Source organism: Carassius auratus, chromosome 9 (assembly GCF_003368295.1).
Source record: "Carassius auratus strain Wakin chromosome 9, ASM336829v1, whole genome shotgun sequence".
In the NCBI taxonomy this organism is placed as follows: Eukaryota; Metazoa; Chordata; class Actinopteri; order Cypriniformes; family Cyprinidae; genus Carassius; species Carassius auratus.
Genome location: NC_039251.1, coordinates 3,170,942 through 3,196,776, shown reverse-complemented (window position 1 = coordinate 3,196,776; position 25,835 = coordinate 3,170,942). Strand labels below are relative to the sequence as shown.

General features: G+C 35.4%; 2 protein-coding genes and 2 long non-coding RNA genes across 7 annotated transcripts in view; 2 read left to right on the top strand and 2 right to left on the bottom strand.

Moving 5' to 3' along the window:
* The window catches only part of LOC113109173 (NACHT, LRR and PYD domains-containing protein 12-like), a 1,059,377-nt gene that overhangs the window by 262,489 nt on the left and 771,053 nt on the right, over positions 1–25,835 (bottom strand).
* Positions 1–25,835, bottom strand: part of LOC113109178 (NACHT, LRR and PYD domains-containing protein 12-like) — a 365,574-nt gene that overhangs the window by 43,144 nt on the left and 296,595 nt on the right. For 3 of the 5 annotated variants that reach the window (XM_026272816.1, XM_026272814.1, XM_026272817.1), the window contains exons 2-3: positions 1,668–1,749; positions 1,103–1,216 (exon numbers count right to left, since the gene is read on the bottom strand). The exons of the other annotated variants lie outside the window; for them this stretch is intronic. In XM_026272816.1, coding sequence (XP_026128601.1) covers positions 1,103–1,216; positions 1,668–1,717 — 164 coding nt within the window. In that variant the 5' untranslated portion in view covers positions 1,718–1,749. The remainder of the gene's footprint in view (positions 1–1,102; positions 1,217–1,667; positions 1,750–25,835) is intronic. 5 annotated transcript variants of the gene reach the window in all.
* LOC113109253 (uncharacterized) lies at positions 16,356–19,241 on the top strand. Its single transcript, XR_003292907.1, has 4 exons — positions 16,356–16,392; positions 17,400–17,596; positions 18,506–18,668; positions 19,132–19,241. It is a non-coding gene; the product is annotated as an uncharacterized LOC113109253 (long non-coding RNA).
* On the top strand, positions 20,640–24,099 carry LOC113109251 (uncharacterized). The gene is made up of 3 exons (XR_003292905.1): positions 20,640–20,945; positions 22,855–22,922; positions 23,680–24,099. It is a non-coding gene; the product is annotated as an uncharacterized LOC113109251 (long non-coding RNA).

Here is a 25,835-nt window from a genome sequence, read left to right as displayed (position 1 = left end):
ATCAGCAGCAGTTCCTGTGATCCGTCTCTTCATTTCTAACACAACGCAGATCGGAACCGTGCCATAGGCGAGTCGGTTACAAGCGCTGTATATGCTCATACTTTTCATGTTCATACTTTTCAGTTGGCCAACATTTCTAAAAATCCTTTCTTTGTATTGGTCTTAAGTTATATTCTTATTTTCTGAGATACTGAATTTGGGATTTTCCTTAGTTGTCAGTTATAATCATCAAAATCAAAAGAAATAAACATTTGAATATATCATTGTGTGTAATGAATACAATATACAAGTTTAACTTTTGGAATGGAATTAGTGAAATCAACTTTTTTATGATATTCTAATTATATGACAAGCACCCGTATTTAATAAAGTACATACTTATTATTTAAACAATCACTTTAAAAAGCACTTCAGGATCATTTCACTCATTTTTTCCCAAGAGATATTAGAAAGAACAGTGTCTCTCTGTGTAACACGTTGGGCAATATTGTAACGATCTAAACGTGAAGTGTAAAGCACAAGGCGCAGGTGCACTCAGGGCGTGTCAAAATCCACTTTTGCTATTTTAACGACGGAAAAACGGATAGTCTAAACTAGATGTCCCTATTCTCTTATCTTAAAAAATTCTTATGCATTGCAATCCTTTAATTTGTAATATTTGGCATGTTTGTGTGCCGCTGTGTGCCCCTGTGTTTAATAAGCTGTGCATGCTCTTTAAATAAAGAAAGAACATTGCGCCAGACTTTAGACCAGGTTTGAGTTGGTCTATGGTGCAGTCTATTTTCAGCTCCTTAAAATATCATTGTGCCAGCACGCCCATAAAAGGGCACAAATGCATTTGCTAATTAAATAACATGGCACTGGACAGGAAAATGCGAATGGACCCGAACTGAAACTAGCAAACATGCTTGTGCTCTGTCTTGCATCGCATTGTGCCAGGTGTATGATAGGGCCCTATATATGAGAAAATACCAGATAAAGATTAAAGATATCTATTAGGCAATGTTCAAGACAAATTTCTCCTATATTGTAGATAAAAATACTGTATACACGATTTTGATAATATAAAATGACATACTATAATACTTATATAAAACTGTACCTGAGATCAGTCTTTGTATCTCCACTCTTAAACTCTATTGGACGATCCATAGACCCATCACTCCTCACAGACACACAGCTGGACTCTGCTTCTGATCTCTTCTGATCAACTGAACTATAGCAGAGAGACATTAAAGTCAATCCTTTGATTTACCGTATTTAATGAAGTACATACTCATTATTTAAAAAAAAAAATCAATTTATATGGCACTACAGGATCATTTCACATACATTTTTTTAAAGATATTAAAAAGAACTGAATGTCTCTGTGTAACAGTATATATGATAAAATACAAGACACACAACTGGACTCAGAGCGGGAAAACAGATTTAAACTTTAAGATATATATATATATATATATATATATATATATATATATATATATATATATATATATATATATATATTTTTTTTTTTTTTTAAGGTCTTTAAAGTATTTTATCAAAATATTCCATGATGAGGCTTTTCTTTTCTTATACATGAAATCATTTTAACACAAAAACACGAAGGAGACTCCCATCTCCCATCATTGAAGGTGATTTAATACAGTGTTTCTTCAAAGTACCTGCATCCTGGAGAAAACTCTTGATCTGTGGATGTTTGTGTGTCCTCCATGATGAAACAGAATCTGATCTCCAGCTCTGACTCTGAATAGAAATGACAAACAAACTCAATAATTCAGCTGAACGGATCCTGAGAGAAACAGATCATGAGATACACATGTTCAGATACACAATGTTAGTCGTGTGTTAACAAATGATCAAATAAACCACACACAACACCAAACACCAATCAAAACTGCTTGAAAAAGACAAAACATGAAAACATACGTCCTTCAGAGGAAATCTGAAAGCGGAAGTCACTGTAAAGCACTCAGCACTCACCTTATTTACACAGATTCTCAAAATCCACCGCTTTTCTATGAAGCAGCTACACGAAAATCATGGCTTAGTTTCTATGAAACACTTTGATATTCCGAATAGAATCGATTCTGGCTGTTTAAATGGAAAAACATCAACTCAGAACATTTGCTTTCACTTTTATTCGAGACACGAAAAACAATAATGGTGTCTTCTTCTTCTTCTGAATTTTTATGTCGGTTGGCAAACCAGCTTATGGTGCATTACCGCCACCTACCAAACTGGAGTGTGGAGCCCAGACCATAGACATCATATAGGTAGACGCCCCATCGAACGCTACTGCCTATTGGCACGAACGAGCCGTGGAGCCGCCATCTCGGACCGGTCGCCAGCTCAACTCAGTGTAACTTGTTTGCCAGGTGCAATGAGCTGTCAGCGCATTAAATTAATCATATCTCACTGAATACCTAACTGATTTTGACGCGGATTTTTTTGCTGCAAAGGTCATTCTTGCAGCTATGATATAGGACACACGATTCGGCGTATTTTAATATTCATAATAGGCTTTACAGTTACATATTCTATTCTGATAGAAGATATAAATGACCAGACGCCCAAAATATAAATATGTGAGGTAGAATATTTATAAATCACACACTATAAATATGATAAAGAAGCAGAAACAGATAGTTGCAGTAAAATAAGATATTTAATAAGTTGAAGAAACAATTTATTATAATTTGTGACATATACACTCTGGTTCTCTCTCTCTCTCTCTCTCTCTCTCTCTCTCTCTCTCTCACACACACACACACACACACACACACACACACACACTCTTCTCCCTCCCTCTCCATCACACACACACACTCTCTCTCTCTCTTCTGTGACTGTTGACACCTGAGGAGCTTGTATCGCTGAAGCTTGGCGGATCACCCTCTCTGCAGCTCTCAGCACCTTATAATAAGAATACAAATAATGCATATTTATTAGCGCTTTACACAGTACTCAAATACACTATACAGAACAGAGAAAATATGAACAAAGCAACCTTAACATACATTACTTGCTCATATCACGTGCGCAAACACAAATAACAGTTATTATGTTCTGTCGAACAATGTATGTACTCAGATTGGATTGTGTTGGTATTAGGCACTTAACGTTACCTAACGCTAAAAGTAAGTTTCGTGCAGCTAACAAGTGTTTTTTCGAACTTCTTTCTGATCTGAATAGTAATAGTAAGTTATGTGAGAAACACTTGAGTTGAGATACATAGTCTAACTAATGTTAGCTAGCTACGATTTCAGTACAGTACTATCAAAGATCCTTGCTCCTTCTCAATTCTCTGGATTTAAGGACAAACTACAACCAATAGTACAATAGTAATGTTAAATCTTACTTGTGAAAAATAATCCCGAGCCGTACTTGCGATGCTCCGCCGATAAGAACAGGAAAATGCTGCACAGTGCTCTGGCATCTTAACTGCTGCTACGCAACGAAACCAAGAGTACGACCGGTTCAAGATGGCGGCCGCAAATCTCGTCGCCCAGCGGCCAATAGGGCGTCTACTGATATGATGTCTATGGCCCAGACAAGCAAGGAAAAAAAAAAAAAAAAAAAAAACTAAATTATCCCGTATAACCCTATGTCTTTAATACATTTAATAATGGCTCTATACTTCTTCCATTGCTCAAAATTACATTCCAAAAAGCTTTGTATATTGTAAGTGTTAATGTCCAATTTTTCCATTTCTTGAATAAGCAATATTCTTTCATTTTCGTACTGTTGAAAATAAAATATGCTCTATTGTCTCTGATTCATCACAATTTCTACATTTACCTGTTGCATGCTTTCCTATTTTAAAAAGGGAATAATTTAGTCCAGAATGTCCAATTCTAAGACGTGAAATGATAATATCTTCCTTCCTGTTCTTATATACACTTCTTCCATTTCCTACAAGTTGTTGGATGCTATTAAGATGTCTGCCCTTGCTATCAACATCCCATGCTTCTTGCCATTTACTATGAGTGACTTCTTTCACTTTACCCTGCATCTTTTTTTTCACTAAGAGCCACTTGTATGTCAACATCTGCATGATTTAAAGCTTGCTTAGCTAGTTTGTCAGACACTTCATTAGCCTCTACTCCCACATGAGCAGGGACCCATAGAAACATAATAAGACTAGTATAACTATTTCTCAATAAACTTGCTAGAATATCAAAAATAATATCTTGCCTAGTTGATTTTAGTCCACTTGCAAGGCTTGAAAGTGCTGCATAAGAATCAGAACAGATGACTGCTAACCTAGGTTTTACATCCTCCACCCAATGAAGTGCTACCAGAATGGCAATAAGTTCTGCTGTATACACCGATACATTATCAGTTAATCTTTTGCTGATATCACATTGAAATTTAGGGATATGCACTGCAGAAGCAGTTCTTCCAGAGGCAGTATCTTTAGAACCATCTGTGTATATGTGCAACCACGATGTATAGCTTGGATCTATATATTGCTGTGCAATAATGTTCTTGGGGATATCCTTGTCATTGTTAATTTGCGTTTGAATTTGAAAATCAACTAATGGCTTTGGGAATATCCATGGTGGAATATTAGATACAGACACTATTGGGCTAACTTCTAATCCATCAATACCAGCTTCTAATGCTTCCCTGTTAGCAGTCCATCCAAAGCTTTTAATAGTCGTATTCCCATGTTCCCAGCATTCTTTCATAACTCCTTTTACTGAATGACTTTCCTTATGCCCTTTTATTTTAACCCAGTAATTCATTCTAAGCTTATACCTTCGCAGGTAAAGAGGAGCTTCTCCAAGTTCTACCTGCAAGGCTGCAATGGGAGATGTTTTGAAGGCACCACAACAAATTCTTAGAGCTTGACTTTGTATAGTTTTAATCTTTTTAAGTAAGGTTTCAGATGCAAATACATAGATAATACTTCCATAATCCAGGCTTGACCTGATTAATGTACAGTATATTCTTTTCAGTGATATTCTGCAAGCTCCCCATTCAACCCCTGATAAACATCGTAGTATATTAACTCCTGTTTAACACTTCTCTATTAACTTTTTAGCATGAGTAGCAAAAGTCAATCTTTGATCCATCCATACTCCAAGGTATTTAACTGCTGAAACTTGCTCCAGGTCCTGTTTGTATAATTTCAATTTAACAACTGGTATTCTTTTCTTTTTTGTAAAGCAAATAACTTGAGTTTTTGCTACTGACAACCTAAAGCCCCAGTTATTTGCCCAAGCTTCAACAGCTTCCACTGATTCTTGTAACTTTTTTGACACACAAATAATATTACGTCCTCTTTTCCAAATTGCCCCATCGTCTGCAAATAATGCCCTACCTATATCACCTTTAAGATTATTAAAAACATCATTTATCATTATATTAAATAACACGGGACTACAAACACTTCCTTGAGGTGTCCCATTATCTATCTTATATGTCTTGGAATACTCTACTCCTACCCTTACTTGTATTGTTCTTTCAAGAAGAAAGTCCATAATCCAGTTATACATTTTCCCTCCGATCCCCATGCATTTAAGTTTTATTAGAAGGCCCTCCTTCCAAAGCATATCATATGCCTTCTCAATGTCAAAAAGAACCCCAACCAGAACTTCTTTATTTACTTGAGCTTTTCTGATATCAGCTTCCAAGCTTAACATAGCATCCATTGTATTTCTCCCTTCCCGAAATCCACTTTGGTATGGTGACATAAGTCCTTTACTTTCCAGAACATAGTTTAGCCTGTATATAATCAATTTCTCCATCAATTTACACAAATTGGAAGTTAAAGCAATTGGTCTATAACCAGTTGGGTTTGATTTATCTTTACCCGGTTTACCTATTGGAACAATTATTCCATGCTTCCAAGAGGGTGGAAGCTTTCCCTCATTCCAAATCCTATTAAACAGACATAAAATCATATTTAAAGATCTGTCAGTCAAATGCTTGATCATTATATAACACACATAGTCTTTTCCAGGAGATGTATGTTTAACTCCACCTAGAGCTCGTTTTAATTCATATAAAGTGAAATCTGCATCTAAAGCGTCTCCAGAAGGATTCCTTTTAATCATCACATCTGGGTGCTGATTCTTATTCTGCTCTCTAAGTCTTTTTGCTTCCTCTGATACATTATCATCACTATGAACTCTGACAAACACTTTAGCCAACATTTCAGCTTTTTCATTGTCGGTTACTGCTATTATTATATTATTATATTATGCTATTATTATACTATCATTTTTTAAAACTGGAAGAGTTTGACTTCTATATATTCCACCCATTTTTCTTATTGTCCCCCACACTTCACTTATATCAACTGTGACGAGTCAGCTGCCTCCTCCAGTATTGTACTGCGGTCAAGCCAGCCGCCAAGTAGAAAAGCACGGTCAATCTAGCCGCCACGTTATTTCCAGGGTCGCGTATAAACTGCGTATTACGGTGATACCGTCTGAGAACTGATCTGAATGGAGTGCTCTTCCAGCGAACGCTACTTTTTCCCCCAACACACAGTCCGTTACTGTCTGATGCTGAATACCAAAATAAAAACCCTCTAATACTCATATTACAAAATAAGAACAATAATATATGTTTGCTGCATCTCTACATTTGAAAAGCTATACAAATAAAAGTTCTAGAATGCACAGACTGGTTCCACATCAGACAGACAGTACAGTGTCAGCTTCATGCTACTGCATCTACTTTCAAAAATCTATAAAAATAAAAGATATAGATTGCACAGACCACTTTCACCTCAGATTATACCTTACCACAATCTCAGCTGCATCGTTTCAGGACTGTCTGATGCGTAATTACAAAATAAGAGCCCCCAAAATATCATAAATGAGATGCTGCATCTCTACATTCAAAAATCTATAAAAATAAAAGTTATAGATTGCACAGACCACTTTCACGTCAGATTGACGGTACACCTTGCCACAATCTCAGCTGCATCGTTTCAGGACAGTCTGATATGGAATTACAAAATAAGAGCATCCCAAATTTCATAAATAAGATGCTGCATCTCTACTTTCAAAAATTTATATTTAAAAAAGTTATAGATTGCACAGACTACTTTCACCTCATATTGAGAGTACACCTTGTCACAATGTCAGATGCATCGTTTCAGGACAGTCTGATGTGTAATTACAAAATAAAAGCCTCCCAAATCACATAAATGGGATGCTGCATCTCTATTTTCAAAAATCTATAAAAATCTAAATTATAGATTGCACAGGCCACTTTCACCTCAGATTGAGAGTACACCTTGCCACAATGTCAGCTGCATCGTTTCAGGACAGTCTGATGTGGAATTACAAAATAAGAGCCTCCCAAATCTCATAAACAAGCTTCTGCATCTCTACTTTCAAAAATCTATAAAAACAAACGTTATAGATTGCACAGAACACTTTCACCTCGGATTGAGAGTACACCTTGCCACAATGTCAGCTGCATCGTTTCAGGACTGTCTGATGTGTAATTACAAAATAAGAGCCCCCCAAATATCATAAATGAGATGCTGCATCTCTACATTCAAAAATCTATAAAAAATAAAAGTTATAGATTGCACAGACCACTTTCACGTCAGATTGACGGTACACCTTGCCACAATCTCAGCTGCATCGTTTCAGGACAGTCTGATATGGAATTACAAAATAAGAGCATCCCAAATTTCATAAATAAGATGCTGCATCTCTACTTTCAAAAATTTATATTTAAAAAAGTTATAGATTGCACAGGCCACTTTCACCTCAGATTGAGAGTACACCTTGCCACAATGTCAGCTGCATCGTTTCAGGACAGTCTGATGTGGAATTACAAAATAAGAGCCTCCCAATTCTCATAAACAAGCTTCTGCATCTCTACTTTCAAAAATCTATAAAAACAAACGTTATAGATTGCACAGACCACTTCCACCTCAGATTGAGAGTACACCTTGCCACAATGTCAGCTGCATCGTTTCAGGACTGTCTGATGTGTAATTACAAAATAAGAGCCCCCCAAATATCATAAATGAGATGCTGCATCTCTACATTCAAAAATCTATAAAAATAAAAGTTATAGATTGCACAGACCACTTTCACGTCAGATTGACGGTACACCTTGCCACAATCTCAGCTGCATCGTTTCAGGACAGTCTGATATGGAATTACAAAATAAGAGCATCCCAAATTTCATAAATAAGATGCTGCATCTCTACTTTCAAAAATTTATATTTAAAAAAGTTATAGATTGCACAGACTACTTTCACCTCATATTGAGAGTACACCTTGCCACAATGTCAGATGCATCGTTTCAGGACAGTCTGATGTGTAATTACAAAATAAAAGCCTCCAAAATCTAAAAAATAAGCTGCAGAAAGTAGAGATGCAGAAGCTTGTTTAAGAGATTTGGGAGGCTCTTATGTTGTAATCTCACATCAGACCGTCCTGAAACAATGCATCTGACATTGTGGCAAGGTGTACACTCAATCTGAGGTGAAAGTGGCCTGTGCAATCTATAACTTTTTTTTTAATATACATTTTTGAAAGTAGAGATGCAGCGGTTTTTTTTTAAATGTGGGAGGCTTTTATTTTGTAATTCCACATCAGACTGTCCTGAAACGATGCAGCTGACATTGTTGCAAGGTGTACTCTCAATCTGAGGTGAAAGTGGCCTGTGCAATCTATAACTTAGATTTTTAAAGATTTTTGAAAATAGAGATGCAGCATCTCATTTATGAGATTTGGGAGGCTCTTATTTTGTAATTCCACATCAGAATGTACTGAAACGATGCAGCTGACATTGTGGCAAGGTGTACTCTCAATTTGAGGTGAAAGTGGCCTGTGCAATCTATAACTTAGATTTTTATAGATTATTGAATATAGGGATGCAGCATCCTATTTATGAAATTTGGGAGGCTCTTATTTTGTAATCTCACATCAGACCGTCCTGAAACAATGCATCTGACATTGTGGCAAGGTGTACACTCAATCTGAGGTGAAAGTGGCCTGTGCAATCTATAACTTAGATTTTTAAAGATTTTTGAAAATAGAGATGCAGCATCCTATTTATGAGATTTGGGAGGCTCTTATTTTGTAATCTCACATCAGACCGTCCTGAAACAATGCATCTGACATTGTGGCAAGGTGTACACTCAATCTGAGGTGAAAGTGGCCTGTGCAATCTATAACTTAGATTTTTAAAGATTTTTGAAAATAGAGATGCAGCATCCCATTTATGAGATTTGTGAGGCTCTTATTTTGTAATCTCACATCAGACCGTCCTGAAACAATGCATCTGACATTGTGGCGAGGTGTATTCTCAATCTGAGGTGAAAGTGGCCTGTGCAGTCTATAACTTAGATTTTTATAGATTTTTTAAAATAGAGATGCAGCATCCCATTTATGAGATTTGTGAGGCTCTTATTTTATAATTCAACATCAGACTGTCCTGAAACGATGCATCTGACATTGTGGCGAGGTGTACGCTCAATCTGAGGTGAAAGTGGTCTGTGCAATCTATAACGTTTGTTTTTATAGATTTTTGAAAGTAGAGATGCAGAAGCTTGTTTATGAGATTTGGGAGGCTCTTATTTTGTAATTCCACATCAGAATGTACTGAATCGATGCAGCTGACATTGTGGCAAGGTGTACTCTCAATCTGAGGTGAAAGTGGCCTGTGCAATCTATAACTTAGATTTTTATAGATTTTTTAAAATAGAGATGCAGCATCCCATTTATGAGATTTGTGAGGCTCTTATTTTGTAATTACACATCAGACTGTCCTGAAACGATGCAGCTGACATTGTGGCAAGGTGTACTCTCAATCTGAGGTGAAAGTGGCCTGTGCAATCTAGAACTTAGATTTTTATAGATTTTTGAAAATAGAGATGCAGCATCCCATTTATGAGATTTGTGAGGCTCTTATTTTGTAATTACACATCAGACTGTCCTGAAACGATGCAGCTGACATTGTGGCAAGGTGTACTCTCAATTTGAGGTAAAAGTGGCCTGTGCAATCTATAACTTAGATTTTTATAGATTATTGAATATAGGGATGCAGCATCCTATTTATGAGATTTGGGAGGCTCTTATTTTGTAATCTCACATCAGACCGTCCTGAAACAATGCATCTGACATTGTGGCAAGGTGTACACTCAATCTGAGGTGAAAGTGGCCTGTGCAATCTATAACTTTTTTTTTTAATATACATTTTTGAAAGTAGAGATGCAGCAGTTTTTTTTTTTTAGATGTGGGAGGCTTTTATTTTGTAATTCCACATCAGACTGTCCTGAAACGATGCAGCTGACATTGTTGCAAGGTGTACTCTCAATCTGAGGTGAAAGTGGCCTGTGCAATCTATAACTTAGATTTTTAAAGATTTTTGAAAATAGAGATGCAGCATCTCATTTATGAGATTTGGGAGGCTCTTATTTTGTAATTCCACATCAGAATGTACTGAAACGATGCAGCTGACATTGTGGCAAGGTGTACTCTCAATCTGAGGTGAAAGTGGCCTGTGCAATCTATAACTTTACTTTTTATAGATTTTTTAAAGTAGATGCAGCAGCATGCAGCTGACACTGTACTTTCTGTCTGTGCATTCTAGAACTTTTATTTGTATAGCTTTTCGAATGTAGAGATGCAACAAGCATATATTATTGTTCTTTTTTTTGTAATATGAGTATTAGAGGGTTTTTATTTTGGTATTCAGCATCAGACAGTAACGGACTGTGTGTTGGGGGGAAAAGTAGCGTTCGCTGGAAGAGCACTCCATTCAGATCAGTTCTCTGACGGTATTACCGTAATACGCAGTTTATACGCGACCCTGAAAATAACGTGGCGGCTAGATTGACCGTGCTTTTCTACTTGGCGGCTGGCTTGACCGCAGTGGATCTGGCGGCTTGAGGGCGGGTCCGCCACGGACTCCTTTGCTGTGTGGGCAGCCAGGACATAGACAGTTTTGGGTTCGTTTATCAAAATATATTTCTTAAAAGTAGGGTTGGGTATGGAACCGGTATCCGATCGCCTCAGAGTCAGTCGGCTTAAATTTCACATGAAACCAGCGTCAGACCGGTCTCCTCCCGTCTTTCAGCGCGCTCTTCAATCCACAGAGGCGCAGACCGCGAACGGAGCAGCGCATGCGCACTTAAACAAACAGAGGACACAAGGTATGTGTTTATCGATAGTTTGTTAGAATATCCATATCTGTGCAGTTCTTTGTCATAAATACAGTTTACAAAAGGTCACGAGGTAGCAGTCGGTTTCTCGTCTGTAAAGTTTTCGCTCATCACATCACAGCCGTTTCCTCCAGCGAAAATCTAGCCCTTAACACATATGAAGGAACGTATACTTTAATTACACTTATTTAAATATACTTAATTTAATCATACGTACTTTATACATACACTACTGTGCAAAAGTTTTAGACACGTTAGTATTTTCACTTAAAATAATGGTGTTCGGACAGTTATTTATATATTTTGCTGTAGTGTGTCAGTATAAAATATCAGTTTACATTTCCAAACATTCATTTTGCTGTTGTCAAACTGCTTGTGCATTCAAAATAGCACTAGATTATTATTAAAATTAATGGCAAACTGATATTTCTTACTGACACACTACAGCAAAAGATATAAATAACTGGCTTAAAACCCTTTTTGGGGAGAAAATAAAATTTTTCCATTAGACTTTTGCACAGTACTGTATTTTAAAAACGACATTGTTGCTACTTTATAAAGAATGAGCATACAGTAATTCACAGACTGATTAAAGACAGTGACAGACAGCACTCATTTTAACTTTTATATCAGAGTGATTGACAGAGATACAGTAGAAACATTATGTGTGGTTTTGTATTAAATAATGACCCAGATTGTGAAATACATTTATTAGCCTCAGAGTAAGGGAAGCACAACTTGGGAAATGAGAGCATCCAAGCTGAAAAGCTATGGATTTATTTTAAATATTTTGAATGTTCTTTAAAGTTATCCATAGTTTTTTGTGGTTCTTTTTTTTAAAGTATCGGTTCAGGCACCGTTTAGGAGTCGGTACCGTTTTAAAAGTATCGAAAAGGCACTGGACCCTACTTAAAAGTTATTATTTCTCACTGGCTCATTTACCAAATGAGTGCTTTTTCTTCGTCATCCACAAATTAAACTACTGTACGTAGTTCGGTAGCGAGACGTTTGAATAAATTAGCGTTTTCTATTGATGATGCGATTGACAATGTTGTGATAAGTAGGCTATACCAACTTTGTAACTTTGTAACTCGTTGTTGTACCAAATACAAGAAGCTATCAATCAAGAAAGTATCAGGATTATGATTTCTTTTTCAGTTTTAGTTTTTGATTAATCACTTGGATTAATCATTCATTTTGACAGCACTATAATGTTTATTGTAAATAGACAACCATACAAGTGTAATTGTTACTAAGCCTGCACCAATGTTCTTGTCCATTGCCCTCGCAGATTCCTGCAGCTAAGTTTGGATGTACATTTACATTCCATTAAAGGTTATTGATGACATGCTTCTGAAGTTTGACTTTTTGCACCATAACAATACTTAATGGCATTCATCATATCTCTAGTCCTTTAATGTATTTGCATTGTACTAAAGTGCGTTCATTTTCAATGGGCATATATGCGGCTGAGGAAGACCTGAAGGTCGAAACGTTACTTGATTAAATTCCTCTGGAGCAGTAGTTTTCAGTGTTCAGACTTCACTTCTTTATTTGTCTATATCATTCAGTTGTCTTGCACCTTTGTCCTAATTGGATGTTTGGGATGTGCACACCATTTTTGTATTTTCATATATGCGGCTGAAACAGGAAGCCTAGTGCTTCCCAAATTTTTCAACATGAACATTTTAATATAACATTATAGTCATTATGGCCTATGGCCTTTAGAAAAATGTTTTTTTGAGGAGGTGGGGTAGTGTACAATAGGCCCCTGTGGTGCGGCCTAAGCTTTTGTTCTTAATGGCATTTTTTTCCCCTTACATTACTTTTACTTTTATACTTTAAGTATTTTTTTAAACCAGTACTTTTACACTTTTACTTGAGTAAAAAGCTTGAGTTGATACTTCAACTTCTACAAAAGTCTTTTTAAACCCTAGTATCTATACTTCTACTTGAGTAATGAATGCCAGTACTTTTGACACCACTGGTTATTGATAATGCTATAATTTATTTGCGGTTGTATTTAAAATTGTTAAATACAAATTCAGTCCCATTAAACATTAGCCATGACACCCATGACTGTTTTTTGTCTAAAAAGACGGGTTTATGGTGTGTAGTGCATTTGGCTTTTAGCCGTACCCTGGAGTTGGTTAGATCATATTAAAACGTCTAAAATCCTTCAATTTATAGGTAGCTACATCTCTCATATCTGTCTAATGTAGACCAGTGAATATGGTTTAAAAAAAAAAACTACAGGCCTATAAATCTGCTCTATTATTGGCCCATATTCAAATGTTTGTGCAGACTGTGGAATGCACTTTTTAACTGAAGCGGCCAGCGCGATTACTTGCATTTTTGCCGTTGAAGATTGTTAAAAGGGGTTCTTGCTGGCAATATTGTTCAATCTTACAGTAAAATTAGATAAGATACTTTTGCCTCAGTTCTATTGACATTTGTAACGCATATCAAAATAGATTTTAATAAAGTGTAATTACCATTTTCAATTCCTGTGGGGGGCAAATTTTAGGGCCAGTGAAATCAGATCCTCCACCTCAACTGACTTCAGTGATTTAAAATTCTTCTGTGTTGCTCCTAGAAGTAGAATGAAATAATAAAACAACCATGCATACTGTGCATTGTATATACATTTCTGGGGTGCGTTTCCCTATAATGCTGTCTCTTAGCGCGCTACAAAGACGGGGTCGATTACGTTAGCTAACAACACAATTGACTTACAAGACCATCAAGTGATGACATTTTTACAGTCTATGGTTTTAGCCGGCCAACTACAAAGTTAAATATTCATCAGATTGCGTCCATTTGTACCCCTCCAAATACCAAAGAAATAAAAACATGCTTATTTTGCTGCCTTGCGATTAATTAATTAGTTAATTCATTCGTTTGTTTGTTTTCTAAAGATTTAGTGCACATAAATGGTTCCGCAGACGGCACATTGTTTGATTTTGCACGACTATTATATTCGTATAGAATGAGATGTAAAGAACTGTAAATTGTCAAATGTGATAAGGTATAGTGGTCCAGACCAGTCTTACGAAAGTATGACTTACAGAAGGTATTACTATTATTAATGGGGGCAGCTGTGGCCTTGTGGTTAGGGAGTTAACGTGATGGTTGTAGGTGGCAGGATAGGTGAGGGGAGTGAATGGACAGTGCTCTCTCCCACCCTCAATACCCATGACTGAAGTGTCCTTGAGTAAGGCACTGAACCCCAAGTTGCTACCCGGGCGCTGGATCTATAGCTGCTCACTGCTCTAGGTGTGTGTTGACTGTGTGTTCACTTCTCACTGGGTTAAATGCATAGCACCAATTCCGAGTACGGGCTACTTGGCAAATGTTACGACTTTCACTTTAATGATAAGGTGGCCTAGCTTAACTTAAGAACGACGTATAGCGTTAAGAAGGTTTAGGGAAACGCTCCCCTGAAAGCATAAAACATGTTTTATTCTACAATGTGATATTCAAGAGTTACTTTATTATAATCCTCTAAAGTAATTGTCAGTTTGATTAAATCTTACCTATAATAATGGAACAAATCCTGAGGTCTTGGAAGGCTAGTTTTGATTTCTTCCCCCGAAGGCTGAATGCACCCAGGACCTCATTGGTTGCCACTTTACGCAGCATTTTCCGAACAGCTGCTCCTGGATTCGAACCACAGATAGTTCACCTAATATATATATATATATATATAAACAAAGATGGGAGATAAATACCATAAAATTAAACTCAATGTAACAATAATACAGTTCAAAATTATGATGACATAGTTGGGTGAGCATTTTATTGTAGAGGAGAGTGTCTGCAGGTTTTCTGAAGGTTAAAATGAATACTTCATAAATAACTTTGAACTTTTTAGGACCAAGTAAGGACTTTTTTAAGACCAGGTAAGTTTAATTATTTTAAGGGACACAGTGTATCAATGTGTGGTCTAGATTAGGCACACTTAAAAGTTTGAAAAAAAAAAAAAAAAACCTTTGTCCCTGTAATGTTTAATCAACTTAACAAATAATACAAAATTGGGGTGGAAATCGCGGTTCGCATCGCCATCCGGGGGAACATTGACCGGACCGAAAGTACACTTTACCGTTGGCGATAAAAAGGGCAGGGAGCCATCCTCCGCTTTAAGACCTTTTAAAGGCCTGCAGAAACGACCATATTGGTCGTTTGCACCTTTCCTCAAATACGACCCACTGGAGCGTTTCCTAAAATAGTCCCCCTACAGGCAGCAGGAGAAATGCTACATTCATTCGTCTTGATGCATTGTGGGATTTCTACGAAATAATCGAGGCTAATACAGGTATGTTATCAGCGAAACTGGATAATATAAACATTTGAAAACAATTATAGCCTTTGTAAGGCGCTTTGTGTTGTTTCATCTTCGTCTGTGGGTATTAGTTTTACAGGTAACGTTATTTAGGCTAATTTGGAATAACGTTATAAAGGACTTTATGGAATATTGAAAAGTTAGACCGTGTGAACATCGTAAGTGACAATAAACTTTGGTTTTATTAAAATCCGTGGTTACAAAAATATTCGACGCGTTTAAAATCAACAAGGGACTCAATTTTTCATATTATTTTAACATGTTTGATGGTCCGATCATTTGAACAAGTGACATCATCATGGTAAAGTTAGTATTTTTTATTATTATTATTATTAATTGGAAAATGGAAACGTTGTGGTTATGGGACAATGTAAAAAGTCCACTCATTTTCTTAAAACGAACAGGTATCCATATTTCGTTCACCTGACTCGAATAGGCCTAACTTACTGTTAATTATATATTTCACATACAAATTGCATTCCAGTTCACTATTAATACGATCTATATCATCCAGATATATGAAATTGTGGACATACATAAATAAATAAATAATGCTAATATAATAATAATTTATTATAATAATAACACGCATTCAAATTTTAAATAAAATAGTTGTAATGGCTGTTATTTCAAATAAACGTCATTGTTTTTAATGAAATAATATATATATTTGTGAAATAGTTATAAAATATTGTTAAAAGAAAAAAAAAAACGTTTAGCAGCTCTTCAGAATTAGCAGGATAATAATAAACAGTGTACACAGATAACAGGGCCGATGTATTCAATGGAAAATGTACTGTACATTCTGTTTTTTTTTTTTCTCCTCTGATTCCTACATACAGGTGCAAAACCAAGAACAGAACAAAGATACACGGCTAGAGGACAGAAAACAAAGGTGATTAACCAAAGTAATCTGATGTTGATTTTTATCCACTTAAACATAATACAACATATCATATTTACCAAACATGCATCCATTATATTTATATATATATATATATATATATATATATATATATATATATATATATATATATATATATATATATATATATAGATAGATAGATAGATAGATAGATATAATATATGCCTCTTTAGCAGCTGTTTCTGTGAGCCGCTATATGTAAACTGCCTTATTGGAACAGTCTAAACCAGTCTGTGAATCATAGGTCTCAGGTTATGTATTATACCATTGTTCCTGGGTGGGAACGAGACGAGACAAGCACTTACTGTGTTTCTGCAACTCTAGTTTTATGCATGTATGAATATCTATATCTGCAGTGGACCTCCGTAGAACATTAATCATCATTTATCAGTAAAAGGATAGTTCACCAAAAAGGAAAATTCTGTCATTAATTACTCACCCTCATATCATTCCAAACCCATGAGACCTTCATTCATCTTCGGAACACAACTTGAGATATTTTGGATGAAATCCGAGGGAATCTGATCCACACATAGGCAGCAACATCATTGCACCTTTTGACATCAAATAAAAGGTAGTTTAAAACATGGTTAAAACAGTCAGTGACTACAGTTGTTCACATTTGTTTTTGCGTACAAAAAGTATTCTCACCACTTCATAACATTAAGGTTGAATCATTGTTGTCTTTTTGACTGTTCTAACCATGTTTTAAACTACCTTTCTGGTTGTCAAAAAGTGCAATGACGTTGTTACCCTCAGATTTTATCAAAAATATCTCAATTTAAAATCTGAGTAGCATTATACTATTGCAGTTTTCTTTAAAAGTATTGAAAAATAGATCAATATGGTGACAATATTTTCGAAGACATGTGGGGAATAAAACAAATTTCTTGTCCCCTCATAACATATTGTAGCATGCAGTACGCTGATTAGTTTTTTTTGTTTTGTTTGTTTGTTTTTTTGTTCTTTTTTTACAGATGCCTACTCTAAAGGATTGCTATGCATGCAGGGAAAAAATCGGAGTTGCCAGCAAAACATGTCAGCACTGTAGGGCCAAACACCCATTTATAAGGAATTGCTTGAAAAAAAAAAGAAACAGCTTTCCCAGGAATGGAAAGCGAGACAAAAAAAAAACAGCAGTGTAAACAAAGTTTACGATGCAACAAATCTACTAGTAAGTTTATCTTTCAAATATTATATTATAATAATATGAATAATATTATAATTCTTTTTCAGTGTGCATACCGATTAAAGGTAACACTGTGTCTGCACCAGATGTAACTTGTATTGCGTTGCATTGCACCACGCTGCAACAGCTAAAAGGTCTCTAAACTGAATGCTACAATCCGACCCAAAGCATTTGGACTACTTCAGAAATAGAACAGGGAATTGTTTACTGCCATGCCGCATCCTTTATAGACAATATAACTGATTATAATGGGTGCTGTTATCTTTTGACATGTCGCGTCGCACTGCTCACATCCGTTGTAGACACGGTGTAATATTTAATACACAGTGTTTTTTCAATTATACTCAGGTCTGATAAATTAAGCTAAATTAAAAGTTTGTGGATAATATTAGAATATTGTAATAAAAATTGTATAGACCGGGGGTGTCTGAACTCAGTCCTGGAGGGCAACTGTCTTGCATAGTTTAGCTCAAACTTACCTCAACACACTTGACTGGAAGTTTCTAGTATGCCTAGTAAGGCCCTGATTAGCTGCTTTACAATAACTACTTATACATTTAAAATAACTAAAAGCCCAGCTGAATGAAAATAAACATTGATGAGCTAAGGTACTGGACAGCAATTAATCCAAAGTTCTTGGACAAATAAGATGCTGGCTATAGAAAGTATGCAATAACTCAGTCATTAATTCAAGCAACTTTAATTACATAGAAAAGAAGGCAAAACTTTTAAAAGGAACATTTTTATTTTTTAATCAGACTTTTTATAGACACACATACAAATATACATTATATATATGTGTGTGTGTGTTTGTGTGTGTGTGTGTGTGTGTGTACAAACTTGTAGTTATTTATCCAATTTTAGTCTTATGATTTTGTCTCAATTTCATTCCAGCTCCACAAGTGGGAACTTTTAGAGAGGTTCCCAGTGCTACTTCTTGCTAGGAGAACCTCAAATGGATTTTCAGCTGAATGCTTCTGTCCATGGAATATGGGGACAGAAGATAGTCAAGATGCTTTTCTGACAATAAAGCGACTGTATGAAAGTCTTCTCAATGGTAATAAACACAAATGTGCAACGCTTGCTAAATTTTCACATAATGCATTGCTTATTAGTGCATCCTCGACTGATTTGAGTTGATTTCTCTCTCTAGGTTTAAAAAAATGTTTAAACATGAACGAATGAAAGAATATTTGAAAATGTCTCTTTCAACAGGAATAACATTTTAAAACACATGTTGGTTTCATTTATCATAATCCCAACATTTTAACCTCGAAGCTTCCTTTTTACATAGGTAAAAACAATGTAAGAACACTTTTGAGCGGGGCCTTGTATTTTTTGGATCATGTCAAATTGATAATACATTATTAAATACAACCCATAGGTGGACTTAAACATAAAGCATAATAAAACGTTTTTTTTTTATTAAATTGTACTTATTTTATTCAATTAATACAATTATATTTTTATATTATTGTTATTACAGTATGACCACATGTACAGTTTCTTTTTTCCAACAGTGGCTATTGCAGATAAAGAAGCAAGCAGCATAGGAGAGAGTTCTGCCACAAACAGCACAGAGACTCCACCAGCAGACTCCACACAACAGCTCACCTGTAATGGTAAAATGTCTTATTCAATAGAACTGACATGTTCTTGCACAGCAAACATTTTATTTTTTTCACCTGTAAGAACTGTAACTGTACATCATCGGTTCTCAATTCCAGTCCTCGCATCCCCCTGTTCTGCACATTTTGTATGTCTCTCTTATTGCTTCATACATTTGTCCTATTCGAACATAAGTGCCCTGCGAAGTGGACATGACAGGATATTCAGCCATGATTCCAGTTCGGAATGAATGTATGTTCCATTCAGAGTGCACTGAAGTGTGCGAGACGTGACTTTAAATTTAATTTATTTACAGAGGTATATTATATCACACTTGTCCATGTGTGAAGACATTGCGCAGTGCAAATCTGTGAATGAATGTTCCAATGTGAGAAACTTCCAACAGATTTCCCCTGGTCAGGGAGTAGGGAGCAATGAACACTGTGTAGGGACCATGTCAATGGGAACACAGTTCATGCACAGAGCTCACTTCTAATGAGCTGTTTATCTGAATTAAGTTTGTTAACAAAGAGAGACATGCAGAATATGCAGAGCTGGGGGACGCGGGGACTGGAATGAAAACTGCTGGTGTACTTGATGGTGTATACTTGGTCACTCAATTTCACATCATGTATGTCTTTGTGCAGCTTAAGGCTGAAATACACTACATGACTTTTGCCCGTATTTTTGCCCTGATTCAGAAATTGATGCTATTTGCCGAAAGTCAGAGCGAGCCTACGCAATCTGTGCAGTAAGATTTCACAGAAAATCATATAGTGTGTGATGGGCACAGACTCAAAGCTTCAGGCTATGATTCCATCCAAATAGAGGAATGAAACATGCTTATTAGACATGTTTTCTAAAACAATGTTTTCAACACTTTACGCCTGGTTTCACGGATAAGACTTACGCCTGTTTCACATATAATCCGTCTGCAGTGCATATGCAGTACGTGTGCGTCATGTATGATGTGCTGAAGCAGCACGGACTCATTGTGCTTTCACACAGGACGCGTTTGCAGTCCGCTACTGATCCGCGTCAGTTTAAGCCACAAAACACAAGCTTTGTCCATTATTTTGATATCAAAGCATGTACAAAAATAAATAAAACAAATCAAAAAAGTTTTTCAGCATTGTGATACACTTTCATCACAGTACAGTAACAATCTTTCATAGACATATTTAAATTAAAATATAAACAACGTATTACTCATGCATTTGACTGCTGGGTTTTTATAATAAGTTGCTGAAACAAGCTGCAACACATTTAAACACAACATTAGCCTACTTTTCTTGTTAGGATATCACAAACATTTAAAATTTAAACTCACCACTGACAGAAACAGTCGACTCTCGTGCCTTTTGCATTTAAATTCATTGCATTAAATTGCATTTTGTTCATTTTTACCACAAACAATGCACTGTCACTTTAATTCAGAACTCACCCCTGAGTCTGACGCTCTTTTACTTCCTCCTGCATCTTCCTCCTTGGCTTCTCTTGTTTCCTTTACCACCCCCTCTCTTATGTCTTTATCCATTGCTTCTCCAGTGTCCCCCCTGACTCATCCTGCTTTTGTGTCCTCTCAGTCTAGTCCTATATCTTCTTCCTCTGCCACCAGCCTCTAACCTTTCTACCCTTTCTAAACTATCCACTGAGCAAGGCAGTTCAGGCCCAGTAGTTTCCTCACGGAAAAAAAGACAAATAAAGAGGAAAGCAGACCCTAAAGGTATGTGTGGATTTATTGATTTTAGGATTTTGTGTTTGATTTTGCACTGTTATTCAGCTGAAAGATTAGGTCGTTTCTCATTGTTGTTTTTTTTTAAGGACTGGGTTTGAATTCTATAAAGTACAGGTTATTCTCAATAAATTTGAATGTTGTGGAAAAGTTCATTTATTTCAGTAATTCAACTCAAATTGTGAAACTTGTGTATTAAATTAATTCAATGCATTCAGACTGAAGTAGTTTAAGTCTTTGGTTCTTTTAATTGTGATGATTTTGACTCACATTTAACAAAAACCCACCAATTCACTATCTCAACAAATTAAAATTATTCATAAGACCAAAAAAAAAAAAAAACTAATAGTGAATTGTTGGCCTTCTGGAAAGTATGTTCATTTACTGTACATGTACTCAATACTTGATAGGGGCATCTTTTTTTCCTTTAATTACTGTCTCAGTTCGGCGTGTCATGGAGGTGATCAGTTTGTGGCTCTGCTGAGGTGGTATGAAAGCCCAAGTTTCTTTGACAGTGGCCTTCAGTTCATCTGCATTGGTTGGTCTCTTGTTTCTCATCTTCCTCTTGACAATAGCCCATAGATTCTCTCTGGGGTTCAGGTCTGGTAACCAACACCATGGGCATTTAACCAACTTTTGGTATTTTTGGCAGTGTAGGCAGGTGACAAATTCTAATGGAAAATGAAATCAGTATCTTCAAAAAGCTGGTCACCAGAAGGAAACATGAAGTTTTTGTTAAATGTGAGCCAAATCATTGCAACTAAAAGAACCAAAGACTTAAATTCAAAGCACACAGACTGAAGTAGTTTATTTAATACACAAGTTTCACAATTTGAGTTGAATTACTGAAATAAATTAACTTTTCCATGACATTCTAATTTATTGAGAAATACTTGTACATATTGTAATATTTTCTTTTGCACATATTGCAACATTTACTTATTTTAATTTTTTTGGAAAGCAAGGTGTTCCGTGTTATGCCTATAAAGTACCCAAGCATTGTCCATTTTGTCGTCCTCTTGTCAATCTGTTTGCTTCTATTGTTCTCTTCATTTGTTAGTCATTTTGGATAAAAGTGTCTGCTTAATGAATAAATGTAAAAAAAAAATTACATTATATATATATATATATACACACAGTACAGACCAAAGGTTTGGACACACTTTCTCATTCAAAGAGTTTTCTTTATTTTCATGACTATGAAAATTGTAGATTCACACTGAAGGCATCAAAACTATGAATTAACACATGTGGAATTATATATGGAATTATATACATAACAAAAAAGTGTGAAACAACTGAAAATATGTCATATTGTAGGTTCTTCAAAGTAGCCATCTTTTGCTTTGATTACTGCTTTGCACACTCTTGGCATTCTCTTGATGAGCTTCAAGAGGTAGTCACCTGAAATGGTCTTCAACAGTCTTGAAGGAGTTCCCCGAGAGATGTTTAGCACTTGTTGGCCCCTTTGCCTTCTGTCTGCGGTCCAGCTCACCCCTAAACCACCTGGATTGGGTTCAGGTCCGGTGACTGTGGAGGCCAGGTCATCATCACTCTCCTTCTTGGTCAAATAGCCCTTGATGCCTTCAGTGTGACTCTACAATTTCCATAGTCATGAAAATAAAGAAAACTCTTTGAATGAGAAGGTGTGTCCAAACTTTTGCTCTGTACTGTATATATATATATATATATATATATATATATATATATATGTAATTTTTTTTTTTTTTACATTTATTCATTAAGCAGACACTTTTATCCAAAATGACTAACAAATGAAGAGAACAATAGAAGCAAACAGAAAAAAAAAATAAAAAAATGATGTTTAGAAGATGTTTGTTGATCTTTCTATTTTACTTATATCTGTTATAAATAATAACTAGCCTTTAATGTATTTCAGAATGCCCCATGCATGAGGAATCAACCAGTTTCCCATACAAAAAGATACTGAGAAAAAGAATGAGGGAGGTTTGTTTCAAAAAGCATTTAAAACTACTCAAATAATGAAGAAGAAAAACCACACTGACAATAACTATATTAATTTGCTGTTTTGTATGTTGTAATTGCAATAAATATTGCAAAATATACTAAATCATTACCTAAATAAGGTTTAGGTATTCATATAATTCATGTTATAATGTTCGACCGTGTATTTTAGACAGAAATATTTTACTTCACAATTTAAGTTGTGCCAATTTTAAATCTTGTCCACAACAATCGTAGTTTGACAAAATTATAAACTGTAGTCCCATATTTTTCAAAATTGTATTGAAAATATAGTAATAAATTGAATTGTGCTAATAACTAATAATTCGTTTTATTATCCTTTCTATGTTACACAGTCCCACTGACTATTAATTTCACTTGGATTTAATGTTGTATTTAGTTTCAAGTATTAACTTTTTTTTTTATCAAGCCTTTGTTAAGAAACTGCATTTTATTTTTGTTGTTTTGAACAATAAATATACAATTCTGAAACCAAATCATTGAGAAAGTGAATAATTACATGTTCTTCTGAATGCATATTTTCAAATAATTAAATTATATAATGCACAAAATATATTATATGGATTATATTTGAAACCAATACCACCATTATCCCATGGTATAATAAAAAAGAGTGCATGAACCTCTGTGTCTTATTGCACAGTGCCAAGAAAGTATTTATATCCCAGTAATGAACATGAATGAACAATGTGACTAACACTTTTTTGCTGTCTTACAGTGGAAAAAAGTGGAAGAACTCATGGGAGCCAAAAAGAAATATTCAAAGTTCATCCTGAAGATGTGTGGGTGTCCAGATGTGCATATCGGTTCTGATCTACAGTATGCTTGTGTTCTGATTTGTGCTTGCTTTGTAAAGCACACAGTCTTTCTGTTTTTCATGACTGGACTCATAAATGTTTTTGAAATATGTAACTGGCTCTGTTCCTTAATATAATTTAAGATTGTTTATAATTTGTCATTTAAGAGCAAAAATATATGCACTGTAACTAAGTGCAATTACTGATGTTACTGCTAAAAATTTCAGATAAATCCAGGTTGTTATTATTATTATTATTTATTTTCATTATTCATGACCAAAAAGCACCTATTAGCCCACAGTCTAGATGTGTTTTTAAATCTCTGTGTGTATGGGAGGACAGACCAGTACATTTTTGGGGCCTTCCAAATGAGCAAACATCTGAAGCTGGTACTTCCTTTCCCTGCAGGTAAGAACACAAGGAAGACAGCGATTAAATATTATCAATACCAGAACAATACTTTTTGTAAATGATAGCACTTACCATGCCAATCTGCCACTGGACTTTGAGATTATCAGATAATGTAGTCAATAATTTCCATCAGTTATAAACTCACCCATTGATTGCTAAACTTATGTTATTGCCCTGAGAGATCTAATCAGTGCTATGAAGAGCCCCTCTCTTTGCTACACATTAAAAAAAAATGCAGAATTTATAAAATTATTAAAATTAAAATAATTTTTGGTTCCTTTCCATGGAGTCCCACCCTTCACACACACACACAGGTTTGTTTTGCTATAATAGTGAGGACATGGCATAGACTTCCATTGATCTTATATCATGTTAATTATATTTTATATCACCATTTTAATATTATTATTATATTCCATCCCTACTGTGTTATTCCTTTTTTTTTTTTGTCTGCACTAAGTTGTACTTCTACACTGAAAGCTCCTGTCAACAAGTCAAATTCCTTGTATGTAAACATACTTGGTAATAAACCTCTTCTGATTCTGATCTTACCCAACCCCTACTCCTAAACCTACCCATTACAGAAACATGTAGATTTAAATAAAAGCATATTTTGGCTGATTTATAAGCCTTTTTAACTAATGACCAGTCAAAAGTGGGGTTTCTAGTGGGTTGTCAAAGTATTTCATAATATAAGTGAGGATATATGGTCTTCACAATTATAGCCAATACGAGTACACACACACACGTGCAGTACATACAACATTAAAATGCACCTAACCCTAATCCCACATATCATCTATCTACAATATTTTTAAGGAGTAAAATCCATAACCAAATATTGGTTATTAAATGCTTTCACATTGAAACAACACTTACAGCCACAATAAAACAACAATAATAATGTTCAGAATGCAGCAGACAATAAACAAATGTCCTGGTAATGTCAGGATATGCCAGGATACTGCTTGGAAGTCTCTTTGACCCGATGGTTCAGATATCTCAGAAATTATTTGGCAGAGAGATGTTGAAACATTCATGATAAAGACAAAGGCAAGATTGAAATCAAACTATTTACTTTTTTTCTGTTGGAGTTAAGTAAAGCAATGAGTGTTTGTACATGTAAGGAGTAACTGAGAGGGACTGATGAATTAGTGTGGCATTTTATTTGGTTGTCTTTGAAAGGAAATCCTGCGAGTTGTGTTTTATCAAACATGGAAAGCTGAGAATTAGTGTATGGTTTAGCAGATTTCTTTTGTGGTTAAGTGTCAGGTTTCAGAAATTGTATGACAATTAAGTATTTTGTGTGTAAGCAGTTGAAGAAAAAAAGACAAATAAACAAAAACGATATATCAAAGAAATAGCTTACATGGCTTCACTGATTGAGGAAATACAGTTTGGGCTAACCTTTCATAAACATCTGGAAAACAATATATGAAAATAAGATACAAATGTACTAACATCTTTCATATCCACATACGCCACTTATATGTAGTACTGCAACATGAGGATTCACAGGCATTATATTTGTATATGATTTTCTCTGTTTTGCAAATAAAATAAAGGAATATGACTGATATGCACATGAGCTTTTATGTATCATTATGGACTCTATTACCCTGCTTTGGCCACTTGTCAGCAAAATGCCATAGGCTATAAAATTAGA